The sequence below is a fragment of the Macaca fascicularis genome, chromosome 1 (genome assembly GCF_037993035.2).
Source record: "Macaca fascicularis isolate 582-1 chromosome 1, T2T-MFA8v1.1".
Taxonomy (NCBI): Eukaryota; Metazoa; Chordata; class Mammalia; order Primates; family Cercopithecidae; genus Macaca; species Macaca fascicularis.
In genome coordinates this window covers 85,958,290-85,976,507 of record NC_088375.1, presented here as the reverse complement: position 1 = coordinate 85,976,507, position 18,218 = coordinate 85,958,290, and the positions used below count along the sequence as shown (strand labels likewise).

At 53.0% G+C, this 18,218-nt stretch overlaps 1 protein-coding gene across 3 annotated transcripts in view; it reads right to left on the bottom strand.

The window, feature by feature from the left end:
- Window positions 1–3,466: 3,466 nt before the first annotated feature.
- Window positions 3,467–18,218, bottom strand: part of WNT3A (Wnt family member 3A) — a 93,911-nt gene continuing 79,159 nt past the window's right edge. For 2 of the 3 annotated variants that reach the window (XM_065542966.1, XM_045398159.2), the window contains 3 exons: window positions 14,140–14,405; window positions 5,236–5,711; window positions 3,467–4,074 (listed from right to left, as the gene is read on the bottom strand). In XM_065542966.1, coding sequence (XP_065399038.1) covers window positions 3,954–4,074; window positions 5,236–5,711; window positions 14,140–14,405 — 863 coding nt within the window. In that variant the 3' untranslated portion in view covers window positions 3,467–3,953. Of the gene's footprint in view, window positions 4,075–5,231; window positions 5,712–14,139; window positions 14,406–18,218 lie in introns of those variants that run through there. The other variant, XM_045398164.2, reaches the window with a different exon arrangement.

Below are 18,218 nucleotides of genomic sequence, written 5' to 3'. Positions count from 1 at the left end.
GTCCTGGGGAGGCCAGGCTGGCAGCCTCCAGGCTCCTCCTTGAAGGGAGAAAACTGAGGCCCCAGGATCCTGAAAGTAGGTGTGGGGAGGGGGTGTCAGAGAGAGGAGGGGTGCCCAAGGTGAGGGCCAGCCACACCCCTCTGGGACTTCAAAGCCCACAGGGTGAGATGTGCAGGGGGCTGGGCAGGGGAGCCCTGGTGGGGTGGGGCCCCACCACCTCCGGGCCTTTTATATGGTTATTCCTGTCCTGTCTCAACTACCTGCGAACAGGCCCACCAGGCGCATTTCCTCCTTCTGCAGGGCGGGTGGGCAGGATGGGCTGTAAACGCCCTGGGGGGTGGCTTCTGAGACTGACTTGGAGGCCTGCAGGCTCTGGGGGGTTGGGGGCTGGGGCTCCGAGGGTGATGCTTGCCCTTGGCAGGTGAGGGAGGCCATGCACCAGGTGCAGCAGCCCAGGCCAGCAGGCCCTTGAGAGGGAAGACCTCCCTTGGCTCCCTGCCTTTTGCATAGAAGAGAAACTGAAGCCCAGGCAGGGGCAGGGCTTGCTCCTACACAGGGTGAGTTGAGGGTTTTACCTCCCAGCCCCCATCGCCTATAAACTGGGGTATGTCCTATGGCCCCAGGGGCTGCAGACCAGCTGCACCCCATTCCTCAGAGACACATCCAGGACCTCTTGTGGGGTCACCCTCTGTCTGTGCTAGGGCCACCATGGGGATGAGGACTGCTGAGACCATCTTCACAGTGGTCCTTCACACCCGGCCTGCAACGGGACCTTGGGCTCTCCACCCAGATGGCCCCCTAGGTGTCCAGCAGGCTGTGTGTCCTCAGACCAGCACCATCCCCTCTCTGGACCCCAGCAGTGGAGATAGAACCTGGGTGCTGGGGATCTCTCTGGGGCCTCTGGGGCCTACCTCAGCTTCAAGCCCCCAGGTGGCCCCACACTCTCACACCCTCTGCCTGCCCAGCTGCCTCCCGGCTGGGTCAGTGTCTTTCATCTGCAATGCCCCCAGCACTGGGGCCCAGTAGGTGCCAATTAGGGTGGGTCTGCCCTGGGTCCTGACTAAGAGGCATGGTGCCCATGGGCCGGGGCTGACCAGGGGCTCCTGTCAGGTGCTGCCCTCCCCCAAGGACTGATGCTTTATGGCTATTGCTCAGGAGGGCCTGGCGGGTTGAGCGGGCTTGGGGTCCCCTCACTGGTGATGCACCACGGGGGAGAAGGGTCCTGTGTCCTTAGTCACTGCCTCCCTCGTTGTAGACAGCAGCACAGCTGCCCCCTGGGGTCCCCCTGGGAATTCCAGTTGCCCTGCCTATGGCACGTCAGAGCTGCCCTGGAGCAGTGGGTGACCTGCCTGGGATGGGCGTCACAGCCCCAGACAATGAGGCCATGGCTGGGAGTGATATTGGGGTGCCCACCAGACCTCGAAGCTGATGCACAGTTTTGGGAGGCAAGGGAGAGGGGAACCTGACCTCCAGAGCCCTGGACCGGGTCCCTTCTCCCCTGGCCCTGACAGGCCCTGGGTAGCTCTGTGCTCCCGTGGCTGGTGGCTCTGGAGAAGCACTCCCTCCCCACAACCACCCCAGCAGCCACACTTCAGCCCTCATCCCCTCCTAGGCCTGGCCTCCTTGACTGTCCTCGGCAGGGGCCTCTGCTTCATGAGGCTCTGCATGGCTGCTGCAGGCAGGGGTTGGGCAGTGGCCAGACCTGGGCAGGAGTCCTGTGCAGCAATCAGGGTATGCTAGAGGGCAGCATGCTATCTTGCTCTGTGGGTGCTATGTTACCCCACTATGCCAGCACTGTGAAGAGGCCCTGGGCATTAAATGAGGTGGAAAGACCTGACCTGGGGTGGGGAGGAGCAGGGCCCTGGTGGGGGCCGGGCTGGATCTGTAGCTTCAGGGAGGTGGCTGGGGCACAGGACCAAGGGGTCCTGGGGAGTGGGTAGTGAGGGGCAGGTAGGGGGTTTGGGAAGGCCAGGCTTCTGGTGGACCACTCACAAAGGTGAGGAGCAAGGCCTGTAGCTTGAAAATGGCGCCCAGAGAGGGCAGCCAGGCCCAATGTGGCCTAGAGAGTGTGTCCTGCTGGGCAGCCATGAGGGCACCTTGGAGCGAGGGTGTGGGGAGGGAGGTCAGCAGTCCCTCAGGCCCCTCTGCCCAGCCTGAGCTACATGCCCTGAGCCTGTGCCCTCAGGGTCTGGGATGGCAGGTGACTGGCAGGGTCAGGGGACACTGTGCCTGGAGGGGTCATGCCCCTGCCTGGGGCTGGCCCGTCTCTGGCTCTTGGGGCCGGGAGATTGTGTTCTCATGGCCTCCATGCCTAGGATGCTGGTGCACCCGCCCCACTCCTGGGGCTGCCTTGACCCCCGCTTCCTACCACAGGGCACACTGGAGGATGGCCAGCCCTTCCTGTTCTCTTCAGGCCTGGCTCCCTGCCAGCGTGCACATGGCCTGAGTATGGTGGCTGTGTTGGGCCTGGCCTTCAGGCAAGTGCACTGGTTGCTCCACCTCCATGGCTTTTTCCCTTGGCATTCACTGCCCTGAAGGTCTGGCTGGGCATCCAGACAGGGCCCAGAGATGGGCACAGGGACCGGGCAGGCATGGGAGGGCAGAGAGTGGAGCAGAGATGCCTTGGTGGGGCTGGGATGGGGAAGGCATGGCCTTGAGACAGCCCTCGGGCCCCTGCTGCCTGTTTCCAAAGGCACACCCAGCACCCCTAGTGAGGCCACATGAGGGCTCCTGTCAGTAGGATGGCTTACCTGTTCCAGGGGCTCTCCCTGCCTTCCTTGGCTGGGGAAAGGAGATGGGGGCTCCCACAGGCAGGGCACCCCTGTGCACAACCCTACGAGGTGAGGATCCCAGAAGAACTCTTTATGGCCAGCCCCATCCCAAGGTCCTGCTTGGATCTAGCTGATCCTACACTTAGAGGCCACCAGCCACCCTGCCACTGTCCGCAAACCCAGAGAGTTGGGGGCACGTCCATAGCTGGTGCTAGGGTGTCCGCTGAGTGAGTATGGGCTCTGCGGGAGGGGAGGTGGTGGGCATCCTGCTGCTCTGACTTGTTGGGGGCTCAGCCAAGCCCCTTACCTTAGGGCTACCTACTTGGGGACTCCAGGTGCCTGCTGCTGTCTCCCTATCAGAGGCTCTACCCTACTCCAGGCCTTGGTGCCAGTGGCCATTCCCTCAGCTTAACTATCCTTATTCCTTCCACCTGGAATTCCAGCTCTGGAGGTCCCCTACCCATCATGGCCTTGGGGCATCCCCCTGCCCCTGGACCCAGGCCCTGAGATCCTGAGTAGGCATCTTCTCAACTCTCCCAACATTGTGCTGACCCACCACCAAAAATCCAGCCCAGACCACAGCCTTGATGGCTTGTTTCTGTTTTTTCACTTTTCCCATTGTTTGAAACTCACAAGCTATGACTAAAATAATTTCTTTCATAGAAAGAAAAGGAAAAAAAAACACAACACATCTATTCGTCTAACTCCAGTGGACAGTGGATATAGCAGCATCAGATATAACATTAAAACCAAAACGCAGAATTTGAGGCAGAGGATGGCGGTGTCCCCTCTTCTGGGCTCTTGGGGCGCCCCGCCTGGCCGCGTCTCCTCCTCGCACCTTGAGGGTGGGAGCCGGTTCACAGTGGCAGAGGCTGAGGGGCGGTGACCATGGGGCAATCAGGGATATGGGCCGGGTGGGTTCAGCGGCCTCGTATTCATTCCGGGGCCAGGCAGATGAGTTAGGAGGGGCCGGGCCATTGGCTCCAGGAAAGCGGACCTTTGCTCCAGTCCCGCCATGAGAGGCCAGGAAGGGAGCCGGCCCATCTCAGGGCTGTGGGACCTTCGCGAGCAGCACAGTGGGGTAGGGGGGGTGATACCCCCCAAACCTCCCGAACAGCCCCCAAATGAGACCAGCAGTTCTGGGCAGCCTGGGGGGACTGGACCCCTCTTCCTACCTTTATCTTATAAGGGGCTGTGGACAGGCGGAGGAAAGGGAAGGACGGGACGAGAGGCTTCTATCTCTCCTGTGGCTGGATGGAGTGCAAGTGGGGAGACCCGAGGGCAGGGAGGAGGGGCTGGGCAGCTGCAAAGAAGAGGGCGCAGCTGAGTAGCGCAGAGACGGGCGGGGCCTGGGGCGCAGCAGGCCGGCTCCCTAGGAGGAGGACCTGACGGTGTGGTAGCCCGGGCAGGGCGGACCTCTTTGGGAGGGCCTCAGTCACTTGCCTCCGCGAAGCCCCGGTCCTCTCCCAGGACCGAGCTTGGTCTTGGGGTTGGGGGCTGGGAGGCGCTTCGGGCTTTCCCCAGTAGGGTTCCTGGTCAGGTGGGTGGTCAAACCCCAGGCAGAGGAAGGGGTGGCACAGGCGTCGGCGCGCCTGGAGCATTCCAAAACCAGGCGCTTGGAGAGGAGCCCTAGGATCCCAGGGGCATGGGTTGGGGACCCGACTCGCTTCATGGAACCTTCCCAACTAGACACAGGGGTGGATGGAACCTTACAGGGGATTGGGGAGGAGGGAGCTAGTGGGCTGAATTCCCTGCTCTGGATCCCGGATTCCTGGGCGGTTTCCAGGGAAGTCCCACCCGCGGAGAGAAGCCCCGCCCCATCGGAGCCTTGTCCCAGAGGAGCCCCACCCACAGGAAGGAGCCTATGCAGGCCACGCCCACCCAGAGCCACAGTCCGCATGGAAGGGGCCCTGCCCAGGTCAGGAGAAGCTCTGCCCCATCCAGGCAGAAGCCCCATCCACCATGAAACCCCACTCCTAAGGAGGAGCTCCGCCCCCAGGGAGGAGCCTACCCCAGAGCCCTGCCCCATCCTAGAACCCCGCCTCCTTCAGGAGGAGCCCCACCTGCAGGTAGAAGCCTACCTAGTGCCCCGTCCACCCAGAGCCACGCCCTCGCAGGAAAAGCTTTGTCCCACCCAGGAGAAGCTCCGCCCACCATGTAGCTCCGCCTCTGTCCTGGGGAGCCCAGTCTCCAGGGAGAAGCCTACGCAGAGCCCCTCCCCATCCTGGAGCTCCGCCTCATTCAGGAGGAGCCCAGCCACCAGAGAGGAGACATTGGCTCCAGCGAGGAGCCCTGCCTTTAGGTAGGAGTTCTGCCCCCAGGTAGGAGCTCCACCCCCAGGGAGGAGTCCCGCCCCCAGGGAGGAGTACTGCCCCTTTTAGGTGAGAGTCCTGCCCCACCCAGGGAAAAGCCCACCCCCAGGCAGGGCCCGCCCCGTCCAGGGGGAGCCGCGGCCGGTGCCTACTTGCAGGTGTGCACGTCGTAGACGCGCGTGCACTCCTGGCAGCTGACGTAGCAGCACCAGTGGAACACGCAGCGGCACTTCTCCCGGCGCCGCTCCGCTCTCGCGTTGTGGCCGCGGCCGCAGCACAGCAGGTCGCAGCCGTCGATGCCGTGCGAGCTGACGTTGCAGGTCCGGTCGCGCGTGCCGAAGGAACCTGTCTCGGGGTTGGGCTCGCAGAAGTTGGGCGAGGCCTCATAGTAGACCAGGTCACGCTCCGTGGGCACCTTGAAGTAGGTGTAGCGCGGCCGCAGGGTCTCCACCCATCCGCGGGACTCCCGGTGCTTCTCCACCACCATCTCCGAGGCGCTGTCGTACTTGTCCTTGAGGAAGTCACCGATGGCGCGGAAGTCGGGTTGCGACCACCAGCATGTCTTCACCTCGCAGCTGCCCGACAGCCCGTGGCACTTGCACTTGAGGTGCATGTGGCTGGCAATGGCCTGCGGGGCACGCGCAGGAGCCAGCGTCAGGGCGGCCCCCTGGTGCGTCTCCCCGAGGAAACAGCATTACATGTCGCCCGCAGCCCACTTGCTCCATAAAGTCCCCGGGCAGAGGGAGCAGACTCCCAGACAGGGCCCCAGGGCCACCCCCTTCCTATGGTGCAGATACTGGTGCCTGCTCCCTTGCCAGACCCAAGCCTTCCCAGGTCAGGGCTTGGGGGACTCCCCTGTCCCCGTCTCCTAGCTGAGTACTTCTACACTGTCTAGGGTGGAGTGAAGGAAGGACAGAGTTGCAGCGTGGGATGCCATACACGAAGAGCCACGGCAGTCAGAGTGCAGGGATGCAGGGGGATAGGCGTTCCTTCTGACTCTGAGGACCCAGGCACGCTGCCCAGAGGAGGTGTATACGGCCTGGTGGAAAGGCAGGAGTCCTGAGCATGAGTAATGAGTGGCCGAAGAAGCTGGTCACTGTATGGGTACTACAGAGGAAGAGGAAGGCAATGTTGGGACGTAAGGGGATGTCCTTACCTGAGGGGATGGGGCAGGACCTGGCTGAGGAGCAAATGGTTTCTCCTACGGGCAGTGGAGAACTCAGCTCCTTTTCCCTTCTTTCTTTGGGGAAGGGGTGGGGGTGAGTGTAAAGGGGCATGTGAAAATCAGAACAGTCTAGGTGGCACTGCACTGTGGCAGCCACTGGCCAGACAGGAGCCCGTGAGGCATGGCAGTGCAAATTCAGAAGTACTATAAGTGCCAACTGCATGCTGGATTCCCAAGACTTAGTGTACAAAAAGGATGGGAAACAGCTCATTCATAATTTTAATACTGACTACATTATTGAAATGATAGCATGTCGGCTATCCTGAGTTAAATAAAATTTAGTATTAAAATTTGTTTCTGGCCGGGCAGGGTGACTCATGCCTGTAATCCCAGCACTTTGGGAGGCTGAGGCGGGTGGATCACTTGAGGCGAAGCCCCGTGTCTACTAAAAATACAAAAATTAGCCAGGTGTGGTGGCGGGCGCCTGTGGTCCCAGCTACTTGGGAGGCAGAGGCAGAATTGCTTGAGCCAGGAGGGGGAGGTAGCAGTGAGCAGAGACTGCACCACTGCACTCCAGCCTGGGCTACAGGACAGAGTCCGTCTCAAACCAAACCAAACCAAACCAAACTGGGCTACAGGACAGAGTCCGTCTCAAACCAAACCAAACCAAACCAAACCAAAACCAAAACCAAAAAACTTGTTTTACCTGTTTACTTTTTAAATGTGGCTACTAGAAAATTTATAATGATCTTTGTGTCATTTGTGGGACAAATTATAATAATCCATGAGCCATTTGTGGCTCCCATTCTACTTCTATTGGACAGTTCTAATCTAAGGCTTCAACTGGGCTCTGGGTCCCAATCTTGCCTCCTCCTCATCCCCTTCTGGCTCTTTCTTGAACTCCTCCCTCTGATATTGACTGTTTCCTATGGGCATCTGCAGAGTAACATATGCCCCGCCCTGCCCAGTCTAGTTTATCTAATATCCATTTTGTTTCCTCTTTTGTTTTAGTTTTATGTTGGATCAAAGTTACATAGGTGCATACTTTAGAGAGTCCAACAGTTTCCAAGACCTGTTTAGATAAACAGGAATTCTGGTCCTACATGCAGCCCCTTGCAATGTTTACAACTCTAATAACACACTTATCTTGACACCTCTTGATTTTTCAGCATTAGGCATTATTTATTGGCCTCTCGCCATGGTGGATGGCAGTTAGTTTTCTCTCCTTACTCCACCATACTGATGTACACTTCCCAACCACCAACCACTCCTGCCCTAAAAACTAGCTTAATTTCACATCAGTATTCACTGCTGGTGGTATTGGGACAACTTTAAGTGTCATACATTATGATGACTTCTTTTCCTCAATGACTTTTTGTAGTTGGTATTATCAATGTACCTGTAACTGATTCAGCCTCCAATTCTCCCTTACTTATCTAAATATTCTTTTCAAAATGTCCAAACACATCAGCTATTCTATCAATTTCATCTTCTTGCAGATATTTTTTTTCCCAGAAAAGATCTTGTAAATTTTTTGGAATGTCCATGTCTAAAAACAATCTTTTCTACTATCCCACTTAATCGATAGTTTTTCTGGGAAGTGAATTCTTCGCTTAAAATTCATTTTTACATCTTGGAATTCAAAAGTATTATTACTCTGTTTTCTTCTAGCTTTCATTATTGCTCCTGAAAATTCTGGTACTAGTTTGATTCCTGATTCTAAAGCCCAAACATTCTCCTTGGCAGCTTGGAGGACTGTTCTATGTGGTAGGCTCTGAACTTCACAACAGTGTGTCTTGAAGTAGATCTTTTTCTTCTGTTGTTCTAGTCACTTCGTGGGCCTGTTTGGTCTGAAACCTGTGCTCCACAGTTGTGAGGAAGCTTCCTGCCTTGTTTCTTTGCTGACTGCCTCCTCTTTTTGTTTGTCACTGTCTTTCTTGGACAGATCCTCCAAATCTTCTCCTTGCTCTTATTTTTAATCTCTCTCTCTCTCTTTTTTTTTTTCTGTCTTGTGGGAGGGTGTCTCAACTATCTTTCAATTTGAAGATTTTTGCTTCTGTTATCATATTTTTAATTTCTTTTTTTTTTTTTTTTTTTGAGACAGAGTCTCGCTCTGCCGCCCAGGCTAGAGTGCAGTGGCGTGATCTTGGCTCACTGCAAGCTCCGCCTCCCAGGTTCACGCCATTCTCCTGCCTCAGCCTCCTGAGTAGCTGGGACTACAGGCGCCTGCCACCTCGCCCGGCTAGTTTTTTTGTATTTTTTAGTAGAGACGGGGTTTCACCGTGTCAGCCAGGATGGTCTCGATCTCCTGACCTCGTGATCCGCCCGTCTCGGCCTCCCAAAGTGCTGGGATTACAGGCGTGAGCCACCGCGCCCGGCCCATATTTTTAATTTCTAAGAGCTCTTTTGTAACCTGAATGTTTAAAATTACCATCCTGTTCCAATTTCATGGATATAGTGTTTTATCTCTTTGGGGATATTAATGATCATCCTTTGAAGTTTCATCTCTCTTTACAATGTCTCTTTCCCATAAATTTTGTTTGAGTTTGTTTGTTTTGGACTCTGCCATTGTTGTTGTTAGAGGCCTTCCTTAGAGGTCTGATGATCCTTGGCTGTCTGCTCATATTTAAACATGGGACACTAAAAATCTTATTGGAAGTTCCTGTACATGGGAGAGACTTGTCAGCCTTGGTCCTCTCTATAGAGTGATCTAGCTGCATTGCTTTATTGGGACCTTCCACAAGTCACTGTCTTGAAGTCTCTTTTGAGTTGGTCAGAGTCCCCAGAGCAGAATCTTCCATCCTCTTGCCTGGAGGATAACTAGGGTTCACAGCTAGCATTAGGAAATCAGGAGGAGAGAGAAAGGCATGAACTTCCATATGTAGAGAGAAAATTTTCACTTTGGAAGCTTTACTCTGAGATGTGCTTGGTGTCCCTCAGATCAGAGACCTCTGCTTTGCAGAAAACAAACCTCCAGACTTCAGCCACAGGGAAAGGAGAGGCTGCTGCTTGGCTACAAAGAGTTGGGTAGTGGAGTGAGTGGGCTATAAAGGACTCTGAAAATCACCTTTCAACCAATCTTCCTGTTTTCAGTCCCATATTTATCTCAACTTATCAAGATATCAGATACTGGGAATTCCTAGACTGGTTCTCAAATTTCTCCTCTACTGGCTTAAGACTCAGTTTTCTTGGGTCCGCTTGAGGATTCATCTATCTGCTTTTAGCTTTCAAAGTTTTGTTAGCATTGTTTCCTCTTTATTTTCTGTATTCTCACGAGTATCCATCTCTATCTATTCATCCATCTATCTAATCTATTTATCCATACATCCTATCTATCTATATTAGCATGTATATCTATGTATAATCTCTATGCACTATTTATATCCATTTATATCTGTCATCTATATCTACTATTACCTCTCTATTTATATCTATTTATATTTTATTTATATTTATCTCTACATATCTATTTATTTTAAAATTAATTTATTGTTATTTTAGTGGGTTCCAGGAGAGTGCAGACGGAAGTGTTCAGCTTCTCATCTTTAACTGGAAGTCTTTATTTGTTCTGCAATTTATATGTAATTCTTTTCCAAATCTATTATTATTTTTTTTTTGAGACGGAGTTTCGCTCTTGTTGCCCAGGCTGGAGTGTAATGGTACACTCTCGGCTCACCGCAACCTCTGCCTCCTGGATTCAAGTGATTCTCTTGGCTCAGCCTCCCAAGTAGCTGGGATTACAGGCATGCACTACCACACCCAGCTAATTTTGTATTTTTAGTAGAGATGGGGATTCTCCATGTTGGTCAGGCTGGTCTCGAACTCCTGACCTCAGGTGATCCACCTGCCTTGGCCTCCCAAAGTGCTGGGATCACAGGTGTGAGCCACCATGCCCGGCCTATTATATTCTTTTTATAGTTTCTAGTTTCCTGCTGCAATGTTCACACTTGTGTTTTAGCCTTGGGAACCTAAGTAAGCATTTTCCCCCTCAAAGTCTGTGTCTAATAATTCCAGCATTTTCCCCCTCAAAGTCTGTGTCTAATAATTCCAGTATCTGAATTTCCTGTGTACTTGTTTCTGTTTTTTTATTTTTTCTGATTAAACTCATTATATCATCAGATCATGTGATAGATTATCTTTGATTGTGTGCTGGACATTGTGTTTTCTTTTTTTTTTTTTTGGAGGCAGAGTCTTGCTTTGTCACCCAGGCTGGAGTGCAGTGGCATGATCTTGGCTCACTGCAAGCTCTGCCTCCTGGGTTCACGCCATTCTCCTGCCTCAGCCTCCCGAGTAGCTGGGACTACAGGCGCCCGCCACCATGCCCGGCTAATTTTTTTTTTTTTTTGTATTTTGTAGTAGAGACGAGTTTCACCATGTTAGCCAGGATGGTCTCAATCTCCTGACCTCATGATCCGCCCGCCTCAGCCTCTTAAAGTGCTGGGATTACAGGCATGAGCCACTGCGCCCAGCCAACATTGTGTTTTCTAAAAAATTATTATAGAAACGTTTATAGGCTTAGAGGAGGGATATCGCCCTTCTCCAAAGAGGATTTTGTCTGCTTTTTCCAGTGTATGGGAGTACCAGCAATTTGGGATTACCTTAATCCAAGTTCAGGTTTTGAGAGATTTCTAGTCTGCCCATGTGCACAGGGCAAGACTACTTCTGGCTTGGCTTTGCTCTTCAGGGTCACAGCCTACACTGAGGAAGGATTTACCAGAGATCCCACCCTTGGTGGGCCCCTTAGCTCTGTGAGTCTGCTGGAAATGCAGTGCAACCTCTGTAGTCTCTTCCAGGTCAGCAAATGGACCCTAGACAAAAGCTACCCCAGGTACCAGGCTTGGGATTTTCTCTTGGATCAGGGGCTGTTAATTCCTCACTAAATGGTCAGTTATTTGACACTTAAAAATCATTTTATGGAAGTATAATAGACATACAAAAAAGTATATGTGTCATAAGTGCAAAATATACAAAATTTTACGAATTACCTGCCCCAGAACACCAGTGTCTAGAAACTCCCATCCTCCTCTCTGTCTTTCCAGGACATAGATTCTCACAGCATTTTCTTGATGACTCATAACATTGAGCACCTTTTGTGTAGGTACTAGAATTTCTATATTTTCTTTCATAACATGGCTTTTAATTTTTTGGCCAATTTTCCCATTGGTTTGTCTATCTTTTTCTTCTTAGTCTGCAGAGTTATTTTCCTACTGTAGCTTCTCTACATTTGCTGCACATGTGAATGTGGATGTATGTATGTGAATGTGTCCTCCTCTATGGGTTGCCTTTTCAATCCCATAGTGGTGTGTTTTTATGGATCAAGTTTCTTAATTTGAATATAGTCTGTTATTCCACTTCTCTTTCAATGTGAGTGTTTTTTGGACTGTTTAAGACGCCTTTGCCTACTCTTAAGATCACAAAGATATTATATATTTTCTTGTAAAAGTTTCATTGTTTTACCTTTCCCACTGGGATTTATAATTGATTTTTACAGATGATGTGAGGTAGCAAGCCAGGGTTATGTTTTTTCCATGTTGCTATCTGTCTTAGTCAATGCTGTATTGCTACAACATAACACCTGAGACTGAGTAATTCATAAATGTATTCTTTCATGGTTTGGGACGCTGGGAAATCTAAGATCAAGGTGCTGGCAGGTTACGGCTTGGTTTATCTACTTCCATGAGGGCACCCTGAATGAATGCCACGTCCTCCAGAAGGGAGGAACATCATGTCCTCATATGGCAGGAAGGTGAGAGAGAGAGAGAGAGAGAGAGAGAGAGACATCCTCTTCTGCAAGCCCTTTTACAGCAGCATTGGTCCCTTCATGAGGGCAAGGCCCTCATGACCTAAACACCTCTTATTAGGTGCCCCCTCTCCAGACTGTTGCACTGGGGATCACACTTACAATATATGAATTTTGGGAGACACATCCAGACCATAACACCACCCAGTTGACTGAGCACCATTTATTGAAAAGCGCATTCCTCCCATGGCACTGCACTGCCTCATCTATCATGAATCGTGTAATTATGGGGACTCCACACTTTTAACAGGGTGCTTTTTATAGTTCATCCTGCATCTGAAGTTGTCTTCCGTAGGAAGATTAGTCTGAGTTATCTAGTTCCTCACTGTTAAAAGGTGAATATCCCCTGTTCACTCTTCACCCCTGTGTGATCCCCTGATTCTACAGCCAAGGCCAGCTGCCATCTTCATGTTGCTAAATCCTGTGGATGCCACTTGGTCCTTATACCCGTCACTGACCATCAGCCATATTTCCTCTCTTGGTAATCCACCGATCTTCTGACCAAGTCCTTTCTAACAAGCTGCTGTGGTCTGAATGTTTGTGTTCCTCAAAAATTTGTGGGTTAAAATCTTTACCCTCGGCTGGGCACAGTGGCTCACACCTGTAATCACAGCACTTTGGGAGGCCGAGGTGGGTGGATCACTTGAGGTCAAAAACTCAAGACCAGCCTGGCCAACATGGTAAACCCCATCTCCACTAAAAATACAAAAATTAGCCGGGTGTGATGGCATGCGCCTACAGTCCCAGCTACTCAGAAGGCTGAGGCAGGAGAATCGCTCGAACCCGGGACATGGAGGCTGCAGTGAACTGAGATGATGCCACTACTCCAGCGAGACTGTGTGTCCCCACCCCCCCAAAAAAAGAAATCTTTACCCTCAAGGTGACAACATTAAGAGGTAGAGCCTTTAGAAGGCGATCAAGTTGAGTCATGAGGGTGGAACATCGTGAATGGGATTCGTGCCTGATATGGTTTGGATCTGTGTCCCCTCCAAATTTCATGTTGAAGTGTAATCCCCAGTGTTGGGCGTGGGACCTGGCAGGAGGTGTTTGGGTTATGGGGGCAGATCCATCATGAATGGCTTGGTGCTGTCCTCATGATAGTGAGTGAGTTCACACAAGATCTGTGTGTGGTGACCTCGCCCCCACTCTGTCTTCCTTGCTTCTGCTCTGGCCCATGTGACGTGCCTGCTACCACTCCACCTTCTGCCATGTGTAAAATCTCCCTGAGGCCTCCCAAGAAGCTGAGCAGATGCTGTTACCAAGCTTGTGCAGCCTGCAGATCTGTGAGCCAATTAAACCTCTCTTCTTTATAAATTACCCAGTCTTGGGTAGCAATGCAAGAATGGCCTAAAACAGTGCCCTTATAAAAGTAACCCCAGAGAGATCCACACCCTGAGTGAGGACACAGAAGGCATCATCCATGAGGAGCAGGCCCTCACTGGACAAGGAATCTGCTGGTACCATGACTTTGAACTTCCCAGTCTCCAGAACTGTGAGTACTAAACTTCCATTGTTTATAAATTATCCAGTCTAAGGTATTTTGTTGTAGCAGCACAGACAGACTAAGACACAGGCTCACGAAGCTTTACACGGCTTGGTCTGGGTTGGCCTCTCCACATCAAGATGTTCTTTTTTCCATTACACTCTGTACTCTGCCCAGACCAAGTCGCTTGTCGTCTTTCACCTCCAGGCTGCCTGGGAGGCTCTCCCAGCCTCCCTCCCCCTAAATTACTGCCAACTGTCCTTAACATCGGGTCACCTTGTGTGCATTTCCTCATTGCAGAATTCCTCCCCATCTCTGTGGCTGCCTGGCTGTCTCCAACCCTGGGCTCTGCAGGGGCTCCTGTTGACCAGGCCTTTGCCTCCTCCCTCCTTCTTGGCTACCCCAGTCCACACGTGGGCTCGCCATCCCCAGGAGCGCACTGGATGCTGTGGTGCAGCTGGATGGTGCTAAGCTTTGCACACCCCAGGCAGGAGTTGAGAAGACCCTCAGCCTGGCCACCATCCTGCCATATGCCCCAAGGAACCAGGGCACACACCCTGTTGAAGAGGCTCCGTTTTCCCAAGCACCCTTGCAGGCAGTGAACCTACCTGGCGCCCAGCCTCATTGTTGTGGCGGTTCATGGCTGAGCGGGCATCTGGCCGGTTCTCCCGGGCGTCGGCGAACTCCCGAGACACCATCCCACCAAACTCGATGTCCTCGCTACAGCCACCCCACTTCCAGCCCTTGCCTGGTGAGCCCTGGTGGCGGCTGCTGCAGCCACAGATGGTGGCCGTGCCCTCTGCACATGAGCGTGTCACCGCAAAGGCCACACCAGCTGAGGCAATGGCGTGGACAAAGGCTGACTCCCTCGTAGCTGTAGAGAAAGGAGAGATGCAGGGTTAACAGGGCTCAGCTCAAAGGACCGCCTTGGGCAGGGCAGGGGTCTTAGCCCATTTGCATTGCTGTAAAGGAACTCCTGAGGTTGGGTGGTGTATAAGGCAAAGAGGCTTACTTGGTTCACGGATCTACAGGCTACACAGAAGTATGGCTCCAGCAACTGCCTCTGGCAAGGGCCTCAGGCTGTTTCTACTTGTGGCAGAAGGGAAAGCGGGGTGGGGGGGCGGGTAAAGGGGAACCAGTGTGTGCAAGAAATTACATGGTGACAGAAGCCAGAGAGAGGGGAGGTTGGTACCAGGCTCTTTTTAACAATCAACTTTGGCTAGGTACAGTGGCTCATGCCTGTAATCCCAGCACTTTGAGAGGGTATGGTAGAAGGACTGCTTGAGACCAGGACAGCCTTTTCAACATAGCAAGACCCCATCTCTACAAAAATTAAAAATATTAACTGGGTGTGGCCCCAGCTACTTGGGAGGCTGAGGCGGGAGGATCACTTGAGCCCAGGAAGTTGAGGCTGCAGTGAGCCATGATAGCACCACTGCATTCCAGCCCTGTCTCAAAAAACAAACAGCTGGGCAAGGTGGCTTATACCTGTAATCCCAGCCCTTTGGGAGGTGGAGGTGGGAGGATTGCTTGAGCCCAGGAGTTTGAGACCAGCCTTGGCAATGTAGCGAGACCCCATATCTACAAGAATATTTAAAAATTAGCAAGGTGCAGTGGTGTGCGCCTGTAGTCCCAGCTATTCAGGAAGTGGAGGTGGGAGGATTGCTAGAGCCCAGGAGTTTGAGGCTGCTATGATCACACTCCAGCCTGGGTGATAGAGCAAGACCCTGTCTTTAAAAAAAAGGCACAAGGAAGGCCAGCGTGTACCTGGAAAGATCGTCGACATCACCCATCCTGGGGATATGCAAATCAAAAAACCCAATGAGGGGTTGCCTCACACCTACGGGGACAGCTGCAATCAAAGGGTCAAAGAGTAGCAAGTGTTGGCAAGGATGTGGAGAAATCAGACCCTGACCCTTATTCACAGCTGGATGGAGGGGAAAGGTGCAATCCTCTTGGAAGGCGCTTTGGCAGTGTCTTCAAGGGTAAACGTACACCAGCCGTTAGGCTTGCCCCAGAGGAAACCTGTGTCTGTGCACAGATTTGTAAGCAAATGTTCACACAAGCCATAAACTGGAAGTACCCCAATGTCCATCAACAGGGATGGTTAAAAAACAGTGGCAAGTCCATAACAGCATTTAATTTAGGAATAACAAGAAAAATAGCATGAAGGATCTCAAAATAATCATACAACTGAATGAAGACAGGTAAAACCAGACAAGAGCCACTTCCTTCTGCTGCCCAGACAGCCTGGGGTGCAGACCCCAGAGTGTGGCTCCACCCCGCACACGCCCACCTCTGCTGTGCCTCTTGCCATTTCCTTCCTCCACCCCAAGCACCGGCACTTGCATGGCTGAGCCGTAGGGCCACCTCTTCTGGAATCTTCTCAAGACCAGTGGCCTCGAGCGCCTGCCTCCCCAGGGCCAGCCCCAGTGACCCAAATGCCCCTGCCTACAGCTTGGAAGGCTGCAGGGTGTCTGCCGTTGCTGACATTGGAGCTGCCTGGGTCCTTGTACACAGCTTCCTTCTTCCCCAAAAAGGGAAAGAGAGGCTGAGTTGGGGAAGTGGCATTGCTTGTGCAGAAGGGTGGTTGGGGAGGGCTGGAATTTAGGAGAAAGCTCTGGAGGCTAGGATCAGAGGGCTGGGAATGAGGGGTGGTGTGGGCTTTGCAAAGGCCAGACCCCCAGCCAGGCTTCCCCAGACAAGTTGAAAGAATGAGCCGTGTCTTGGGGGTGGGTGTATGCAGACACTTCTGCAAGGGCACAAGGAGAGGGGTGGGCCTGGCCAGGCCCTGTTTTCATTGATAAAAGGCTGGGGGCCTATAATCCCAGCTACTCAGGAGGCTGAGGCAGGAAGATCACTTGAGTTCAAGAGTTCGAGGCTGCAGTGAGGTATGATTACACCACTGCACTCCAGCCTGGGCAACAGAGTGAGAACCTGTCTCAAAAAAACAAAATAAAAAAAAGACAGGCACTCACTTTGGACCCACCCTCCAACACAGGTGAGGAACAGAGTGCCTGCTATTTGCCAAGCATTGCAGTCTGAGCTGGGGAGGCAACAGGAAAGAGCCCGACCTGCTACTGGGCAGGGATCTTACAGACCTAGCAAGAAGACACCTGGGCTTTGGAGCCCCTGAGCCTCGGCCTGGCCTCAGGGGGCTGGGTGTGTCCTGGGACAGGTTCCTGCGTGTCTCTGCTTCTGTTGTGGGAGGGTCCTGAGCCCCCACCTTTCCTTGGCTCTGACCTTCTCTCTCCCCTCGAGGCCCTGGGAGAGCAGGAGGGAGAAGGGAGCTCTGATGGGCCCTCTCGATGGGGACAGAAGGAAGCCTGAGGTTCTCCTGGAGCCAGGGTCCTCCCATGGATCAAGGCGGGGGATACAGGGCTGTGTCCCACTGTGTCCCCCTGCTCCTCCTTGGTAAAGGCCCACAATGGTCCCCTCAGGGTCACAACAGAGTCATCACAGGGGGCCGTGACCTCCTCTGACACCTGGATATCCAGAGAGCTTTCATCCTCCGGTGGATGGGGCTGATGTAGTCTGGATATTTGTCCCCGCCCAGATCTCATGTTAAAGTGTGATATCCAGGGCTGCGGTGGGGCCTGGTAGAGGTGACTGGGTCATGGGGGGTGGGTCCCATGGCTTAGTGCTATCGTCGAGATTACAAGTGAGTTCTTGCAAGATCTTGTTGTTTAAAAGTGTGTGGCACCTCCTCCCCCACACTCTCTCCCGCTGCTGCTCTCACCATGTGACATGCCTGCTCCCCCTTTGCCTTCCGCCATGATTGAAAGCTTCCTAGCCTCCTAGAAGCAGAAGCAAGAGCCACACTTCCTGTGCAGCCTGCAGTGCCGTGAGCCAATTAAACATCTTTTCTTATAAATTGCCAGACTCAAGTGTTTCTTTATAGCATTGCAAGAATGGCGTAACTCAGGAACACAGGCATGTGGTTGCAGGCTGCCTAGGAGAGGACTGAGAGAGCAGCCCCTGGGGCTTGTGATGTCCTTGAGCCCAGGCCGACAGGGACAGAAAGGCATGAGTGAGTGTGCACACACTCAGACGTTCCCGCACAGCCCAACACACATCCACACACAACCAGCACAGAAGAACGCACGTTTGCTCCCGTACCAAGAACATACAAAGTAGAAAGTATTCGAGGCTGTGACTTTGCACTGGCGTCCCCCGTCCCCCTGGCTGCTAGCAAAGCCCCCTGAGCCCTTTGGGCCTGCTTTGGTTGACTCTTCTGTGGATTGGCCAACAGCTCCCTGATGGCAGGTCCCAGCAGCCCCATCCCCTCCCTAGGGCCCTGTCCAAGTCAGGCCTGGACACCCACTGCATCCAGCCACAAGCCCAGAAGAAAACTCTCCATTTCTTCTGTATCCACTTCCCACCACCAGCTCAGGAAGGGCTCTGCTTGCTGGTCAGAGACTGTCCAGTCCTGAAACAGCCCCAGTTGCCCAAGCTACTCTGGCCTTCCCAGGTGGCCTTCCCAGGTGGGCCTCTCAGCCAATTTGCCCCTCCTGGTTCTTATCTGTGGGTCCATCTCCCACCTTGCCATGAAGAGGCCCCTAGGAGGCCCCAGCTTCCAGCTTCCTCCTTCCACCACATGCATGCACAGCCACATGGACAGATGCACGCACACACAGACCCATGCATACCATACACGCATGCACACCCCACCTGATGCACATGCACG